General features: G+C 46.3%; 1 protein-coding gene across 3 annotated transcripts in view; it reads right to left on the bottom strand.

Annotated features, from left to right (window-relative positions):
* The window catches only part of SCAPER (S-phase cyclin A associated protein in the ER), a 115382-nt gene that overhangs the window by 40723 nt on the left and 56931 nt on the right, over positions 1 to 17728 (bottom strand). For all 3 annotated transcript variants that reach the window (XM_090263625.1, XM_090263626.1, XM_090263624.1), the window contains 2 exons: positions 10175 to 10290; positions 251 to 374 (listed from right to left, as the gene is read on the bottom strand). In XM_090263625.1, coding sequence (XP_090119751.1) covers positions 251 to 374; positions 10175 to 10290 — 240 coding nt within the window. The remainder of the gene's footprint in view (positions 1 to 250; positions 375 to 10174; positions 10291 to 17728) is intronic.

Genomic DNA, 17728 nt, shown 5'->3' with positions numbered 1-17728 from the left:
TCTAATCATGTGAACTCAGGTTCTCGGCAAGTGTGACAAGTGTGTTATTGTTAAACACTGGAACTTAGGAGAGTCCAATGTGACATTTGTAAATTAAGAGGTTTCTTTGCTGGTCCCTGTTCCCCTCTACCGGCTGCCTAGAGTTCTTTTCATCAGGAGAGTAAATAAGCTGAAATTCTTTTCATTTCCTCCACAGAGACGATTTTGCAAACCTTAACTGCTTCTAACTCAAAGCAGGAATATTACATACCGCCAGCTGGTGGATCAGGAGGTCCATTAAGAAGGTAATCTTGTTACTGAACAGAACATCGGTGCAGTTTTCTGAGCAGTTACTGCAGGTGAGGCTGTAAACGCTGACTGCACTGCAGAGAGACCTAACAGGAGGGAAAACACCGTTTATGAAACCTCAGCAACTCTCCTTCAAATGCTGAAAATACAGAAAATAAATGGTGCAAAGAAACAGGCACACGACAGAACTCACTCTAAAAAACCAGGCCAGACATTAGGTGCAAGGCCCGTTGCTGGAAGTAAAGGGCTGTGATTGTTATCCAAAGCCCAGTGTCGTTAGCACCTAATACTTGCCTCTTACCGATCTTTCAGTGGCAGCAGCGGACAACGGAACATTGTCTTAATAATCTAAGATTATAATACCCAGGAACTTTGGGATATGAAAGTTTTCCGATAATACCCAGAAAAAGGGTCCATCGAAGCCCCCAATGCCCGATCTCCTGGCCCAGGATAAAGGGGACGAGGGGGGAAGAGAGACACCCAGGAGGGGCAGCTTTCTCCCTGGGAGACAGAATCCACAGAGACTGCAGGCGCAGGGGGGCCAGGGGGGTGAGCCCCACAGCAGCTTAGCCGCTACATGGATGCGGACCCCGGGTGCCCACAGAGGGCAACAGCCTGTGTTCAAGTTGATCCGAAAGTTTTTCTTTTAGGGATTAAAAAAATACACATGCCACTGTTTTAAAAGAACGTGTGGAACCATAACTCAGTGGGTGCTCTTCTGGGTGCTCTCACAACTCCGATGAGAACCTGCTCCGCCCGAGGCGAGCCTGGTCACCCCGGCTGCTGACGTGCCACATCGCAACGTTCTGATTTCGGGCCCTTGCAGCCACTCCTCTGGGACAATAGTTCATGAAGTTGATCCATGGATCCACAGCATCAATTACCACTTGGGAACCTTCTAGAGAAGCCAATTCTCAGGCTCCAACCCAGAGCTACTGAATGGAAACTCAGGGGCCAAGTCCAGCAATTTGTGTTGTGACGAATTCTGCAGGTAATTCTGATGCACCTTCGAGTCTAGAACTTTGCTCTGGAATAGGCTCCTAAAGTTGGACCGAGCACAGTTTCTCCCCAAGACACGCTGGGGGGTGAGGAGGGGTCTCGACGTCTGCATGTTTCAGAGGCTCGGTGGGCAGTTCTGTTGTGCAGGAGCTGAGCAGCACCGGCCTGAGAACCGCTGCGTGAGCGTTCGCGCACCCAGCAAACACCCAAGCGCCACGGTTTTGTAGGCCCTGCGCGAGGTGCACAGGGCAGACGAGCTCCCCGATGCTCTAGGGGGAGACGGAGAAGGGAGCCCTGGCGTACTGGGAACTACCTGTTGGTCTGTATGGCTGCATCTATTCTCATAAATAACAGGCTGCTGAAAGCTGGGCACCACTGAATACAGGGGTTCAGAGCAGAGGCCTGGAATGAAGGCCTGGAGAGGGTGTGATGGGGCGTGAGGCTGAGGCCACAGCCCACACAGGACACGGGAAGACTGGCGCTCTCAGATCCCACCGCGGGAGGGTCTTCTGAGCTTGGGAACTCCGCAACACAGGGGTGCCTGACAACACAAGCCAAGGTCACAAATGCCTGCACAGAACACATCACGCTTCTTCCTTAAGGATGCATTTCTAGGGATGATAATTTGGGTCAAAGGATATGAACATTTTAAGATTTTTGGTACACTCTGCCAAACCCAAATTGCCCTCCTGAAGAAAATGTTTTAAACCAATTTATACTCCCAGAAAAAGTTTCTCTGTGCTTCTGGCAACAATGCATAATCTCATTAAAAAAAAATCTTTACCAATTTGACCGCTAAAAATGGTATTGTTAAAGGCTGCACTTATTTTATTAGTAGTATGAATAAAGACTATCTTAGGTGCTCACTGGCCATGTGTATTTACACCCTCCTGAGTTATCACTGTGAACCTTTTACCCACCTTTCTAGTGGGGGAGGTTTCTTACTTGCTGATTTCCAAGGCTCTTTGCCAATTACACATGTGTTAATCTTTTATTATCACATTTTGCAAATAAATTTTCCAGCTTGTTGCTTATCTAAATTTTTTTGTCATAAAGAATATTTCACTTTCATTTGATAAAATTTGTTAAAACTTTTCCTTTAGCCCATCTGGATTTCCTGTCAAATTTAGAAGGCTCTTTCGACTTCAAGATTATAAAAATATTCTTTTACATTTATTGCTAATATTTTAATAGATTTTACATTTAAATCCACAATATAAAAATGATGGTGGGATAAGATATAAAGTAAGGATTTACTTTACTTTTTCCAAAGTAAGTTACCATTTATACTTGCCTTTGTTAATTATTCTTGTACTCTATTATAAAATTGTTATTGGAGGTTTTCATCTATTTCTTAATGATTTATAAAATTCTCTCATTATGACTATAACAGAGAGTTAATACATGTTCTTAATATTTTTTTCCAGCTTACCTAATGCCTTTCATTTTCCTTACATTATTTTAAGGTATTTTTTATGTATGGCAGTTACACAACTTTACATATTTTTTCTTCTCCTTTTATCTTTTAAAAACTTCTTCATTATGAGATGAGCTAATTATACGTTTGTATCCAGTCATTTGTAGTTGTTTTTTCTTGAATTATATCACTGTATGTGGTAATTTTATGGTTTTTATGATTAACTATCAAATCATTTAGAATTTCTTTTGGTGTGAGGCAGAAGCCTGAATTTATTTCCCACCTCAAAGGCATTACTAAATAATTCACCTCTTCTCTTCTGGTTTGAAAAGCTACCTTTATCGTAATACACAGGATATATTCCCCGGTTTCCTAGTCTAATCGATAACTCTGTCAAGCACCATGCCAATATCACGTTGTTTGTGTATTGCAGCTCTGCAGTAGCATTAATATATAAAACTGGAGGTCCCGAAAGGCTTTAGAAATGAGCGTGCTAGGTCAGGGTGACGTGTGGACCCTTGCAGCTTTGTAATTGTACCCTGTTTTCCCTTGGGTTTGGACCTACACTCATGGCCTTGATTTTTCATCTCTGTCTGATGCCTTTTGTGGGACGTCACACGGCATAAACACACACACGAAAGCAAACCGCACACGGTGTGGGCTTCTGTCCTCACGCCCTCGGAGCTGCGCACAGAAGCAGCACACTTGGTGCCACAGGGAGCAATGCCACGCGCGCCTCTGCAAGATCATGCTCACAATCTGCCAGGAAACTTCCTCAAAGAAGCCACTTTCTGATGACAAAAGAAGAGGGAGGGGGGCAGAAGTCTCTGGGTCAGCAAAAACTCACCCACTTGGCAAAACCCGTCTGAAAGGCAGGCTCTGTGGGATGGGCACCTGTCTCAGGAAGAGCGCTTCTTTGAACCCGGCATGGGTGGTCTGTCCAAGCAGCCCTCCCTGAACTTAAGACTCAAATAATTGGAAGCACTTTTTATAACATCAACCAGGAAGCCCCAGATTTTAAAATTATCTTCTCAGAAGACATTAACATCTTACTGTCCCACTCTGTCAAAACTACGCTGTGACTGGGTTGTGATCAAGGCTTTCTGCCCCAAGTAATCGTGACAACATGAGTGAGTCTTATGCCTGTCTTCTCACTGAACATGTTTCCTCTGAAAAACAAAGGCCAGAAAAGACATCATAAAACTGGGCGTTTTGGTAATAAGAACAGGAACACCGACCGTAACGGAACACAAGTGCAGGACACCTCAGATACTGAGACTAGTACCTAAGATGTTATTAAAAAGTTCCATAGAAAAGCCCCAGGGCGTTGCAGCCTCAGAGGCTTTGACACTGTAACTTAGGAAGTACAGAGTTTATACCCTAATGCAGTCTGCAGTCCTTACGACTTATCAGGACTGTCTTACTTACACTGATGTCAAGAGAGCAGACACTTTAAAGTAACTGCCTGGGGCATTAAACACCAGGCCCCATCCTATTATAATTTACCAAGTTCCCTTCGTTTACATTAAGCATTTAATAAATGGTGCACAGTTTATTTGCATTATCATTCTGAAATTATGCTTTGTCTTTGTAAAGCTCTAAACTGACTTCTTTAGATATTATTTTAAAGATTCTTCTGAAACTCCAGAGCTGTAAACTGCAGTTGGAATTCTGCGGCCCTAACTGGACCCAGGGAGTGAGCAGCCCCCAGAGAGGGGCCTGGCCTGCCCTGCAGGAGCTGTGGCCTGAAAGAAACCTGCAGTCCGATTCCTGAGGCTGAAAACTGAGACTTGTGTGAAACCTCTGAAAAGGCTATTCTGTTACACAACGACTCTAAGCAACTTCCAGGCCAAGTCCTCCTCGGCTGACCCGTCCTTTGGGGAGTCCGCGGTGCAAAGCGGAGCTGGCTGTGCACAGAGATGTCTGAGGGGGCAGAATCTACGAGAATGTGCAGCTGTGGAATATATTAACACATCAGTTAGCCACATTTCCCACTATTCCCCTTCTCACACACTCATTAAACTAAACGGAGGCAGGAACCCCACCCTCACTTAAAAATAAAATATCTTATGAATTCATGCTATTTCAGATTCGAAATCAGGAAGCAGTAAGGAATTTCTTTTCTTTATACTTTACAGTTCTCTCTCCCTTTTTTGATACCAAGAATATCGGTCCTTAAGGGCCTCAAGAATGGCAGAATTAGAATTTCCAAAATTTCTCATTTGCTTTATGCTACATTGCAACACACAACAGTTTCTGAATAACAAAATTAATACTATCAACACCAGTTACAATTACTGAAAACTGTTAAAAACATTTTGCTGCACGATCCTTCCCCATGTGGGAAGGCCACCCTCCCCTCCGCACCCCCACTCTTATCAGGGATTTCTGGACCCATGGGTAGGTCGGACGACGGCCATGTCCAGCTTGAAGGAGCCAGAGGAGCTCGAGACCTTCGCCCACTGTCCTTTATAAGATTATAAAGGGTCGTAAGTCTGAGAGGGAGGGATTGTTATTCTTTATTGTTTAAAAAAAATTAATTATTTTTTAAAAAGAGAATAATATAGGAAAGGGTGAAGCCAGTGAACTTGTATGTACGACCCATGGGCATGGACTTGTGGGGCGGTGCTGGGCAGAGGGGAGCAAAGGGGAAGAAATTGGAACTATTGTAACAATATCATCAATAAAATAGACTTAAAAAAATATTTTGGCATATCCCATACCCACGCCTCACCTCCAATGAGGCTACGCTAGCTGCTCTATCTCAACACAGTCATGTTATACTAGTCTGCCTCTTAATCTTCAGGTTTTGTGCTATAATTATATATCTGATGCTCACCACCAATCTGTACATTGATGTATCTGTAGTCACTGGCTTGGCTGAAGCTTGTTCTCTATGAGATTCCATAGGAACGTCTTGTGGGAAGGACATTCCCTAAGTTTTTGCACGTTGATAACTATGTGCCTTTTATTTGCTGGATATTGAACCTTCGGCTCCCCAAACCCCCCTGGGTGGCCCCTTTCCAGTCAGCTCCTCTCACAACCCTGGACAACCCTTTATCTGTTTCCCATTTCTTTAGTTCGGCCTTTTTGAAGACGTCATACAAAGGGAACCGTCCCACATGCAGCCTCTTGACTCTGGCTTCTTTCACTTAGCACAGCAGCGCCTGAGGTTCGTCCTTTTTCTATCTGATTATATTGTATTATATTATGTTATATTGTATCATTTCACGGCGTTGCGTTGCATTGCATGGGTACTTTCTGTGCTTGTAGATTGCTATTCGTTCACCAGTTGAAGAATAGCAGGGTTGTCTCCAGTTTGGGGCAAGTAAGAACAAAGCTGCTGTAAACTATCGTTTTATTTCTGCGTGGTAACGACATACGACGGGGACGGCTAAGCCATGTAGTAAGTGTATGTGTCCCTTTGAGACATTTGCAGACTTGCCCTAAGTGGCTGGACCACCGCGCACTCCCGCTGGGCTGGCAGGGGGAGAGCCCCGTGGGCCTTGAGGCTTGCCAGGACCTGGTGGCTTCAGTTTGGTATTTTAAGCAATTGTAGTAGGTATGACGAGGTAGCCTACTGCAGTTTTATTTTATTTCCTAGTGATGCTGATATTTTTTCACATGCTTATTTGCCATCTGTGTATCTTTTATCAATGAAGCACCTTTTCAAATCTTTTGCACATTTATGAACTTATATTCTGTGATGTAACCAGAACACCTAAAACAGTTTCTGGTCCCTAGCAGGAACTGGAAAATACACAGAGACTGACTGAATGAATATAATACTCTTTTCCTCACCTAAAACAGGTAAAGAAATGACATTATCCAGCTTAGAAAACATGTGGAAAACGTATTTAAAATTTTTTAAAAATTATTATTTGTTTATTTGTATTTATTTATTTATTTTTTTAGAGGGGAAAGGAGAAAGAGAGAAACGTCACTGTGTGGTTGCCTCTCACTCGTGCCCCCAACTGGGGACCTGACGTGCAACCTAGTCATGTGCCCTGACTGGGAATCGAACCAGCGACACTGGGCTCGCAGGCCGACGCTCAATCCACTGAGCCACAGCAGCCAGGGCTCAACTTATTTTAAATTTTAAAACAAGTAAAATCAGCTCTCATTTGCAAACACAAAGGATAGCATTTGATCTCTCGCTTAGCTCATCCCTACAGAAAGCAGAAAGGCTCCAGTGTGCATTATCCAACCAATGAATTTCAAGTTATAAAACAGCAGAGCGCTTACAGACCACTAACAGACATAGAATGTCAGCGGATCATGTTTATAAACTTATTTACTGTCACAAGGGAGAAAATCTCCAAGTGGAGTCTCATTTTAATAATGTTCAAAGAGTCTGTTGCACCATAAATTTTAGATGTATAATACTGATCAGAATAAAATATACTGAATAAAAGCAGAGAAAAAAACAGTATTTGAAATAGAAAATGTATTTGCAAGAAGTTTCACATGTGGTGTTTCATATAGGAAGTCCTTTAAACCTGTTGTTTTATTGATAAAATTGGAAGATGTTAAAATAGTACAAGTAGATAACTAGGTCTTGGTTAACAAAAAAAATGTCTTCTCAGCAAGAAGTTAGGGCACAGAAGAATGATGCTGGGCATTTCACAAGGGAGAGATTATACAGTTCTGACATTTCTGTGACCACTGAGGTGGACTTTGGTCGTTTGCAGTGGGCAGTGAGGCAGCTGGGTCCGTGTGTGCTCCGTGTGAAGAGGACACTTCCTCCCGTGGGTGTGGTGGTGGTGGTGGAAACACATTGCCTGCCCTGCCTGCCCTGGCCGTGGGGCCCGCAGGCCGGGAGGCTGCCACGCCACCTGACTGCCCGCTCCGCTGCGGGGATGTCGGGTACAGCATCCTATGCTCCTGTCTGTGTCACACGCGACGGAACGATCCCAGTGATGATACACTGCATATCACAGTCTACAATGTGACGTCTGAATAATACTACTATTAATTTTTTAATTAAACAATTTCCCTCATTATAAGGACCCCTTAGAGAAATCTTCAAGTAAATGAATTATTTCAAGGATTTTGTTTAATTGGGGAAACTGTTATAATTAGAATAGGCAACTGAATTATTCCACAGAGACACATTCTGCTTTTAGATGGGAAATCATATATATGTTAAGTATCAACCTAATTAGACTTTCTGCATTTCCCAAAATTAACCTCTGAGAAGACGTTACTCTTCAAAGATTAGGACAATGTATTTGAAAATGTAGGGGAGCGTCAAAGCACTAATTTTAAACTCTAGTGTTAAACTCCATTTTGTCTAATAACCAGACAGTTATGACTTGCATGTCTTTAGATATGTTCTTAAGGAGAATCTGGTTACGTAAGTTTAAATTCACCGCTAAACATGCTGGCTCCAGAGAAGACCCAGCTGGCTCACAGTGCTCAACAGCAGATTAACATCGACACAACTAATTTCTCTACTTTAATCTTATTAGCGGGACAGCAGCTGCCAACCGCAGCCCTGCAGCCTTCTGAGGCAGACACAAGACACTGCAATAAGTCACCTGGGGAAGAGTATTTCTCAGTCACTATGGCTAATGAGCTTGCAAAACAGTTTTTTACTTTTACTGTGTAGGGGACATTCTTCACTTTTCATAACCTTGATCTAAAAATAGATATTCGGAATTATATTAAAATGACCCTGCCTGCCCTGGCTGGTGTGGCTCAGTGGATTGAGTGCCGGCCTGTGACCTGAAAGGTCGCAGGTTGGATTCCCAGTCCGGGCACGGGCGTGGGTTGCAGGTCAGGTCCCCAGTAAGGGGCGTGGTGAGAGGCAACCGATTGATGTTTTTTCCTCCCTTCCGCTCTCTAAAAGTAAATAAATACAATCTTTTAAAATGACCCTGCCTGGAAATAAATAAAGGAACTGCTGATTAACAATGGATTCGTCCAATACCATTTAATCAACGGTCAGTGAGGGCCGTGGCGTGGCGGACACATAAGGTGCCTGCGGTTTCCACTCCACACTGTCCCCCCCAGCCCCTGACAGGAAGTCGCCCCCACAGCAAACGCGCCCCATCTCTGTACCCAGTGTAAGGCCTGAAAGGAGCGTTTACGGCAGCATGGAGACGCTGCAGCACCTCTCAGACGTCACTGCTGGGCCTTCCCTGGACCTTCCGTCTCACACACATGAGCAGTCCCAGGGGCTCTGGGTTCACCTCTCCATTCCGACAGGGCAGCCCGCTCTCAGGGGCAGGGAACGGCCCGACACGGCACTTTCTGACTCTCACAAACACCTCCTCTTTAAAGGACACTTACACCCTCTTTATTAATCTCTACTTTGTCGGTGCAGGAAAAAAAAGAGACACCCTTCACTATCCAGGAGCTTGTAGACAGAAACGTCATGAAATGCACAGAAAGCAGAAAACCGAGTGAGGTGACGTGGCAGGAAGTTCACATCACACAGTCAGCACTGTCTTCAACCAGGGAAGACGACAACTTCAGCAGCTGGAGGGCACGTCACGGGTCACGGGGACTCACACACCATTCCGAGGGCCCCGCAGAGCGGCACTGCCAGGCGGATGCGACCGTCGGGCACCGCGGAGGGGACGCGGCCACGCGCTGCGGCAGCTGCCCGAGTCCCCCCCGGCAGGGGACTGGCAGCTTGTCTGACCCCGGAGCTGGTGCTATTTCTCTTTACCGAAATGTCTCCCAGAGGAAAACATAACATATTTTTGGAATTTCTTTTCTGTTGTAGCCAATGGACAAATGAAGCGCTTACTTTTGTTGTGCTGTTATAAAGCTTTCCTAGTGATAAAATAAACTTTTATCAAAAATTATCATTTAAACTCTCCAAATATCCAGAAACTGTGCATGTGACGCTCAGGAATACCATACTTCTGAGGCCACGCTGTCGGCATCCCCAGGTGGCCAGGGGACAGAGGGGCACGGAGAACAGGGGCCGGGCGCAGGTCTCGGGCTGCGTGGGAACCTGATGATAAAGAGCCCTTTGCAGTTAAAGACCCAACGGCATCTGCATTCCCAGCTACTGGGCTGGGACTTAGCCAATGGTGACCCTGACCTCCGACTGCTCTTCCTGTATGCAAGGGACTTCAAATGTCACACTCAGGCCTTTGTTAATGGACTCACTCACCTGTTTTGTACGCAGTACAAAAAGTTAGCTTTCTCTTACTAGTATTTGTTTCCGGTCCATTTCTGTAAGCAGTTACGACTGCCCCGGAGTTTACCAATTCTTCCTGATTTAGGAGTAGAGAAGGTTGCAGACCAGAGAGATTTCCCGTATAAGGCTTTTGAGGCTCAATTTGAGTTTTGTAAGTGAAGGCAAGCACCTCTGGTTTTCTCCCTAATGGGGAATGTAAGCTTTTGCTGTTCAAGCCTGAACACACAGCTTTCTTGTGGTCTCCCATATAAAAACCATCGAGCAGAAATGACTCATAATGAAACGTGAAAGACAGATAAAAAAACTGTACTTACTTAGGAGGAATTCGCGAAACTGTGTTCACATTGGTGGCTGAGACGGCTCCTTGAAGAATGTGTTCAAGGGCTGTTAGCCCACCAGCAACTTGAAATGCAATCTGATCGGCCACATTCTAGACAAAATTACAAACAGAAATTAGCTCAATTTCCCAAGCACAGAATTATAACCAAAAGACAAATTTAGTTGTAGTGGGGCACATTCTGCTGGTTCAGTTATTCTACAAATATTTATAAAGGCTTGCTAGGAACTGTAGGTCAAAGTAGTGAACACAAAAGACATGACTGTGGTCCCCCTAAAACGTAGGGGTGAGACCAACACCGATCCAGTTCCTATAAATAAGGTGATTCCAATGGTGAGAAGTCCCTCGAAGAAAAGGGGAAGGTGCCCTGTCAGCAGCAGGAGGGTGATGAGCAAAGGTTTCTCTGACGAAGCTGAGGTGTAGGCCAGGGAGAGGGATGAAGTGCTCCAAGCAGAAGGAAACAGCGTTTTATACAGAAATGTTTAGCAATACTTTGAAGAACCAGATCATTCTGTAATATTCATTATCACCTACCATGACAAACTGGCTTCCACAAAGATTTCCTCTCCTTAGTGGTATAAGGTAATCTAATACTAACCATTTAGCAACACCTTTTACTTCTTTTTACAACTTCAGTTGTTTTAGGAAGAACATTAAATCATTTCAGACCTCAGCTTCTAATTATCTCTATACATTTTCTGAATTGTTTACAGTTCTTGGGGGAAGAAACTTCCCCAAGTTCATCTCATCCCTCTGGTGCGCGGAAGACAGGCGTGGCTCTGAGGCGCACTGTGTCCATGTTTAAGGGAGCACAGAGTCACTGCATCACAATACGTGCAAAGCAGGGTAGCAGCCTCTTACGAGCTGGATCATGGGCCCCTCCCGAACCCCTATGTTGAAGTCCCAACCCTGAGTCCCTCAGAACACAAGTGTCTCGGAGGATCACGTCCTCAAAGAGGTGATGAAGTTAAAATGGGGCTGCTGGGTGGGACCCAGCCGAGCACGCCTGGCAGCCGCACAGGGAGCGGGAGGAGCGGCCGGGCAGCCACTTACACGCCAGGCGGACGTTCGTCTGTCACCGCAGAAGCTGTTTTCCAGTACGCTGACGTTCCAGCGTAAGAAGACATCATGGCGACAGCACTGGGGTTTTAAATAAATACAGACTCCCACTTAGTGTGGCCTGCAGGGCCTGCCCCCTTGCTCAGTGGGTTCTCCCTCAGGCCGCCCGCCGGCTGCCCGCACCAGTAGTCCCCCCTTTTCCCCGCCGTGCAGGCCCCTCGCCCATGTCCCACTGCTGACGGACGCGCGCTTGTTTCCGCTCTGAAGCCGCGGAGGATGTGGCTGTGAACACTCTTGCACAGGGACTGGGGGCCCGTGTGACACACTGGGGTCAGGTGCGTGCTTAAGCGTGGGGCGGCGGGGCCAGCAGCCCTCTCCAGTCCTGGACACCCCCTGCCCACACTGCAGGGCAGGCGTCATTTCCATTCATCCACGTCCACAGCAAAACTGGGTTCCACTAGTATTTTTTTTAACTGCAGTCATTCGGATGGGTGCGTACTGACATTTTATTAAGGTTATTTGCCTTTTCCTGATAATCAATGGGACTGAAAACAGTATGACTACCTGTGTCCCTGCGCCACACTGGAAAGCTCCACCCCCCATCGTCGAGGGCCAGCATGGGGGGCACACGCTGTCACAACCCAACAGTGTGCTCAGTGAACGGAAATACCTCACCCAGAAAGGTGAGCTTTCCTTTCCCTCTTTACCCCCTTTCCAAATACTCTGCGTTCGGGTACGTGAAACTGCAGCTTCCAGAAGGAGCTTTACCATTCTTATCTGAGTGAGAAAAAAATACCTGTAACGATGGAACGCGTGGCTTCACACATGCGGCTGGGAGAACGCCCTGCAGCTCTGCCCTCCTGCGCCCCGTGCCCCGCGGGACTGACCACGGACACGCAGGATCAGCAGCACCGCGGCACGAGCCCCGCTCAGCTAAAGGCCAGCACGAAGTGACAGCTCCGGTCTGAATTACATGGCCTGGGAATCCATTCAATTATTAACTAGAGTAACTGTTATTACCCTCTCCCAATCAAAACGGAGGCAGCTGTTAATCTTTGGTGGCCTGCAAAGGCTGGTGGCCTTTGCACTTGACTTCGCTACAGACAGTAATTATGTTCTTTGTGATCGGGGAGGAAGGCCTTCCGAGCCTTTTAGGCAGAGGTGGCAGATGGGGAAACTGTGTGCCTGTTCATTAGCAGGAGAGGCGAGATCTGTTCTGAGCATCTGGTGGCACCTTAAGACCTGTTCGGAGATAACACAAGTAGGTTTTAGCAGGTCCATCAGTTCAGAGCCCGGCAGCCTAATTTACAGAGATGAAAACATCCAAGAGAGAATTTTTTTTTATGATTTGGTTTTCCAGTATGGAAAACCTTCCTAACACTTAAAGGACGTCATCTGTGCAGATCTGCTGCCTTCACCTGCTGTTAGCTTAAAAGCAGCAAGCGTGCCAGGCTGGCGTGCCAGGCTCTGTCGCACAGCTGTCCCCTTGCAGGCCCTCTGCGTGCCCCCATGACCCACAGAACTGTCTGCGCTCAGCCTGCAAGCTGTAGACGCTCACCCTGGAAAGGACTCACGTTCTGGGGTGAAGCACAGCACAAGGAAACTGTAAACTTGTGGGAATGTGGTGCCCAAAAGAATAAAAGCATAAGCCACCGTTTGCGGGCCTAAGTGGGGCTGAGGGAGGCTGGAAACACGTTCTCGGAGGAGAAGACAATCCCTCTGTGGCGCTAATCAGAACCAGGGCCCTTGGAGGGCACCTCCGAGGGACCTGTTGGGACTGGGTGGGGGTGGAGGGCGGGGGGCGGCGGACAGGACAGAACCTGAGTGCTTCTGTCCCTTCTCCTCAAGCCCTGCTGCAGCGGATGACCCCCGACCCGAGATCGCGCAGGTCATTCCTGCGACGCAGCAGCGCTCACAGTGAACTCACTTCCACCTCCCTCGCCCTCGGGCTCCACAGAGCCGCCGGCAGCAGGCCAGACACAGCGCTGAGTCAGAGGGGAGAGACTGAGGCAAGGGCTGTGGGGAGGAGCGCGCCGGGAGCTGCCTGCCGCTGAGCAGGTGGCCCGGTGACAGTTTTCCAGGACACAACGGATGGTTTCTATCAAATTCAAGGACAAGGGACCCACACAGGTTCCCGAACTCCTTTATCTGCCCCTTCCCCCTTGCTGGCTGCCTGCTGGGTTACAGCAGACTTGAGGGGTCTCACAGAGCAGTTCCCCTTCCCTCCTATTTCCTGAATCTTAAGTGTCCTACGTACTTTAAAGTTGGGAAGCAAAAGAACCTCAGATCTCGAGACCCAGAAGAATCCGCTTTGGGCAAGGAAGTGCTGTGGACAGACGCCAGCACCTTGGACAGACGCCCTCGGGGCCAGCGGGCAGGACCTGCCTGCTCAGAGGCTCCTCTCCACCACCAGCAGGGACGGGGCCCCTCCAGCACTGCTCCCTTGCCATCACAAGGAGAAAGCGTGACTGATTTCTCTATTAATTAATTACAAACCACATAATATTATCTATTTACATTTACAAAGTAGACTGTGTTCGCTTTCCGACAGCTAGGATTATGTTTACACAGGGTCGAGCAAAAGTGAGGTATTCCATAAACAGTTGCCGAGTCAAACAACACAAGGACAGTCTAGTTTTGGGTGTTCTACATCAGAAATGCTCTTAAAAGGAGAGAAAACTCATAAAATGCACAACGAGAAAGGCTCAGAAGCCCCCGTATGCCTGGGAAAGACAAGGCCCTGGTCCCGGCCCGCACGGGAGGCCAGAGGTGTGAAGGCCAAGTGCAGGGCCTCTGCCAGCCACCTTGGCTTCTTTCCTCTCTGCTGCTCTTGGTGTCGGTGTTTTGCCCAATTCTCAAGGGAAGCAGTGACCCAGACCCTGTTCTACGGAGTGAGAAGCAGCCTGAGGAGGAACCGGGAACGCCTGGCAGAGCAGTGCCATCTCCCCCGACACCTGCACAACGCGGTTTCTGAAACGACGAGCGGAGAGCAGTACGTGGCAGCCGGCACGAGAGACCTGTGTGATCCATCTCCTCGTGCTGCCAGCGGTCACTGCAATGAGCAGGCCTGACACTCTGCAGATTAAAGTATAAACTGGGAGCTGGACTCGGTTATGTTGAGTCCAACCGTTTCTGACAGTCTCTACAGCGTGATAAATACCGTCTGTCTACAGTTCCCCTGTATTTGAAAGTTACGACAAACATTTTGCTGAAATGTAAACAACTGACATCATGACTGGTGAGGCAGTGGGCTGCAAATTTATCTAAAATCAAGAAAACAAAGATCTTGTTTGACACCAGATAAACCATTAGCGGTCGCCAAGGGAGCGGCTCAGGGAGGGCGTCCGTGCGGTTTGTCATCAGTCTTCACAACAGACGCACAGAGGACTCCGCTGCCACTTAGTTGAGGGAAAAATAAGTGAGAGACAAAAGAATTAGAAACCTATAGAAAAAGGCTAAAATTTTCACTCTGAAGAGGAGTTTTCGATTGGAACAGAATTTTAAATTCTGTATACCTTAACTTCTGGTCTTTCAATGATTTTAAGTGGCGGAGTATAGAATAAAATTTATAGCTCGAACTCCCTATAAAACTCAATAAATCCCCTTCTTTCACGTCCTCAGCCCCACGGGACGCGGCGTCTGCCTCTTCGCACAGCTGCCCCGAGAGGCTGTGCAGTGACCAGCGCAGCCGGTCACTCAGCCCGGGGCTTCGGGAGACTGGGAGCTGCCTTTAGTTACGATGGCACAGCAAACCAAATTCTGTCACCTTATAATTATAAATCATACAATTAAACTAAATTTTTTATAAATTATTAGGTTAGATCGTTGCTAGCTGAATTTTATGACATCTATAAATGTCTGCAGATCCTACATCTGTATTGCTGGGCCTCGTATACTGAGAGAGCTTAATGATACCTTGTAACATGAAGGACAGATATGTTACCTTTTTAATCTCTAAACATGTAAAGAGGTGTTTACAAATGGAAGGGAGGTCTGAGACATGGTAACAAATATATTAAATCAGAGTTCAAAATCAAGGACGTGGCTTCTTATAGTCCACAATAAATGTCAATTAAATTATTTTATACATACTGCACCATAGGAAAAATTAAAGTCTTAACTGTTTCTGCTGAATTCATTATGACTGATCTCTAGTCATTCTGCCAACACTCTGAACATGTAAAATGCACTGCAAAGACCTCTTTTAAGAAGTGGAGAGCCCTGGCTGCTGTGGCTCAGTGGATTAAGCGTTGGCCTGCGAGCCAAGTGTCGCTGGTTCGATTCCCAGTCAGGGCACATTACTAGATTGCACGTCAGGTCCCCAGTTGGGGCTGTGAGTGAGAGGCAACCACACAGTGATAAAAAATAAGTAAATAAATAAATAATAAAAAATAAAAAGTGGAGAAGGGAGAGAGTTCTCCTGTATAGTTTACCTTGAACACCGTCAGCTGAAATAAAAACTGGCCTAGTTTTGTTCCTATTGCACCATTATATTTTAAGTCAAAACCACTGGATTCATTTTCGTAACATATACAATTATAAGGCCAAAGCATGAATTTGTATACCTAGCTGAGTTCCTCCCACTGGTCAGCTTAGGGCTGTTTTTTGTGGAACATGAGTTATACGTTAAGCCCTCTACAGCTTCTTTTAAACTGCCAGGCCTATCGCTGGACACACCCAACGCGAGGAGAAGAGAGAGCCCAGCAGCACTCGTCAGTCACAGCCGTGTGCTAACCTACTTCTTGACCCAACGGGCACTTGCTCCATCTCCCAGGCAAAGAGCCACAGGGCTTCATCCTCTGCTTCTGCTCTGTCCTGGCAGCTGCCATCAGTCAGGATGCCCAGCCCATGTTTACACCCATGACCCCAAACGGCCTAGAACAGCCTCCTGTCTTAGCTGGTGCACCCCGGGACTGAATTCTACATTTTTCCACCAACTCTGTTCTGGCCCCAAAGACTAGAACCACACACGCTGGATGGCTTTGGCTTAAATTTCCAGTGTACAGGTCAAATTTTCTAGCTATCATCCTATGAGAGAAGTCCATACCCTTCATCAATCATCCATTAATTGATAGAGCTTAGTAATCTTTATAAGCAAGAAAGTCTTCCTAAGCACAGACTATGAAGCTTTGTGTCTTGGCCTATTTCTTGTTCTCAAAGAAACTGAAATAAATGAATCTTAGACTTCTTTTTTTATAAAAACCTTTTATAGATACAAATCCCATTAGCTTGTTCCTTATCCTTTTCCTACTTAACTGAAATCTCATCCATTCATTAAAGTTGTGGTTTCTTCAGTAAGTCTTTACTGAGTATCTAGTAATATGTCAGACCCTGCAGCAGCTGCTAGGGACACAGATGCAAAGGGATCCCTGAAGACTCCCCAGTCTGATGGGAATACAAACCAGCAAAGGAACTATTCTGGTAACAAAGATTCTCAACCCTGGCTCAAAATTACTGGTGGAGGTTTTAGTTAGTAAGTCTGTGGTGGTCCCAAAGCATCATTTTTTTTTTTTAATTTTTATGATAAAAAATGTAAAACACTACTGAAAAGACAGGCTCACCCAGTTACCTGTATTTACTTTTTAAAAATCCCTGATTACTATTCTGAGGCGCAGCCTGAGCAGCACTGCGACATCCCCAGGGCAGGTGCCGTAAGGGAAGCACGGAGAACGGGATTGGGATTCGGAGGACGGGCAGCCGTCTGGCTGACCGGGACATGGTGTGAGGGTGCAGCGGGGTAGCCTGCTCAGGAAGCCTTCTAGAGCATAGGACACACGGCGGGCTCTTTTAATAACGGAATTTCCAATCTTTCATTCTGCTGTGGGTATTTCCACTCAGAAAAAGCAGACTTCTACCATGTCGTCACCGCTACAGCCCTTTCCCTCCAGCCTTCTTTTCTCGGCTCAGTTGAGATTCCCAGGCCAGGGGATCACAGACAGCCCTGTCCCTTGTCATTCAGCTGAACAGCACATCACCCTAAGCTAGGGAACTCAAAAGACAAGGAAAGACGAACTTCTCGCAAATTCTGGATGCAACATGCATTTTGTAATTCTGCTAAAAATGTGTCCTACAGAAATCCTCATACAAGTACTCGGCAAGATCTGTACATCATTTTTATTCCACAAATTTTGCCCTTTCCAGTCTAGAAAAAAAATAAAACCATAGGGGAAAGAACAGCCTTTATTCTTTTGAACATGCAATGCCAAAAACATCATCTTGCAGATGGAGCATGTAAAATTCAAGATAACCCATAATTACGAGTGTTAGCAAACAAAACATTTTCAGAAAATACGGCTTAGAAAGTTGACGTGTGTGTATCTGTCTCCTTCATTAATGTTTGCAACTACCTATAATAAGGTACGACCCAACGTAAAGAGAAGTGCAGGCCTCACCTTGTGCTGTGGAAATCCGCAAGAGCAGACACGTTCAGCACAGAAATGAGCTCAGCCTTTGTTACTATAGACAGACTGCT

The sequence above is a fragment of the Furipterus horrens genome, unplaced genomic scaffold (assembly GCF_987537825.1).
Source record: "Furipterus horrens unplaced genomic scaffold, mFurHor1.1.pri manual_scaffold_16, whole genome shotgun sequence".
Lineage (NCBI taxonomy): Eukaryota > Metazoa > Chordata > Mammalia > Chiroptera > Furipteridae > Furipterus > Furipterus horrens.
The sequence above is the reverse complement of the archived record's forward strand: the minus strand, read 5'-3'. Positions and strand labels throughout refer to the sequence as shown.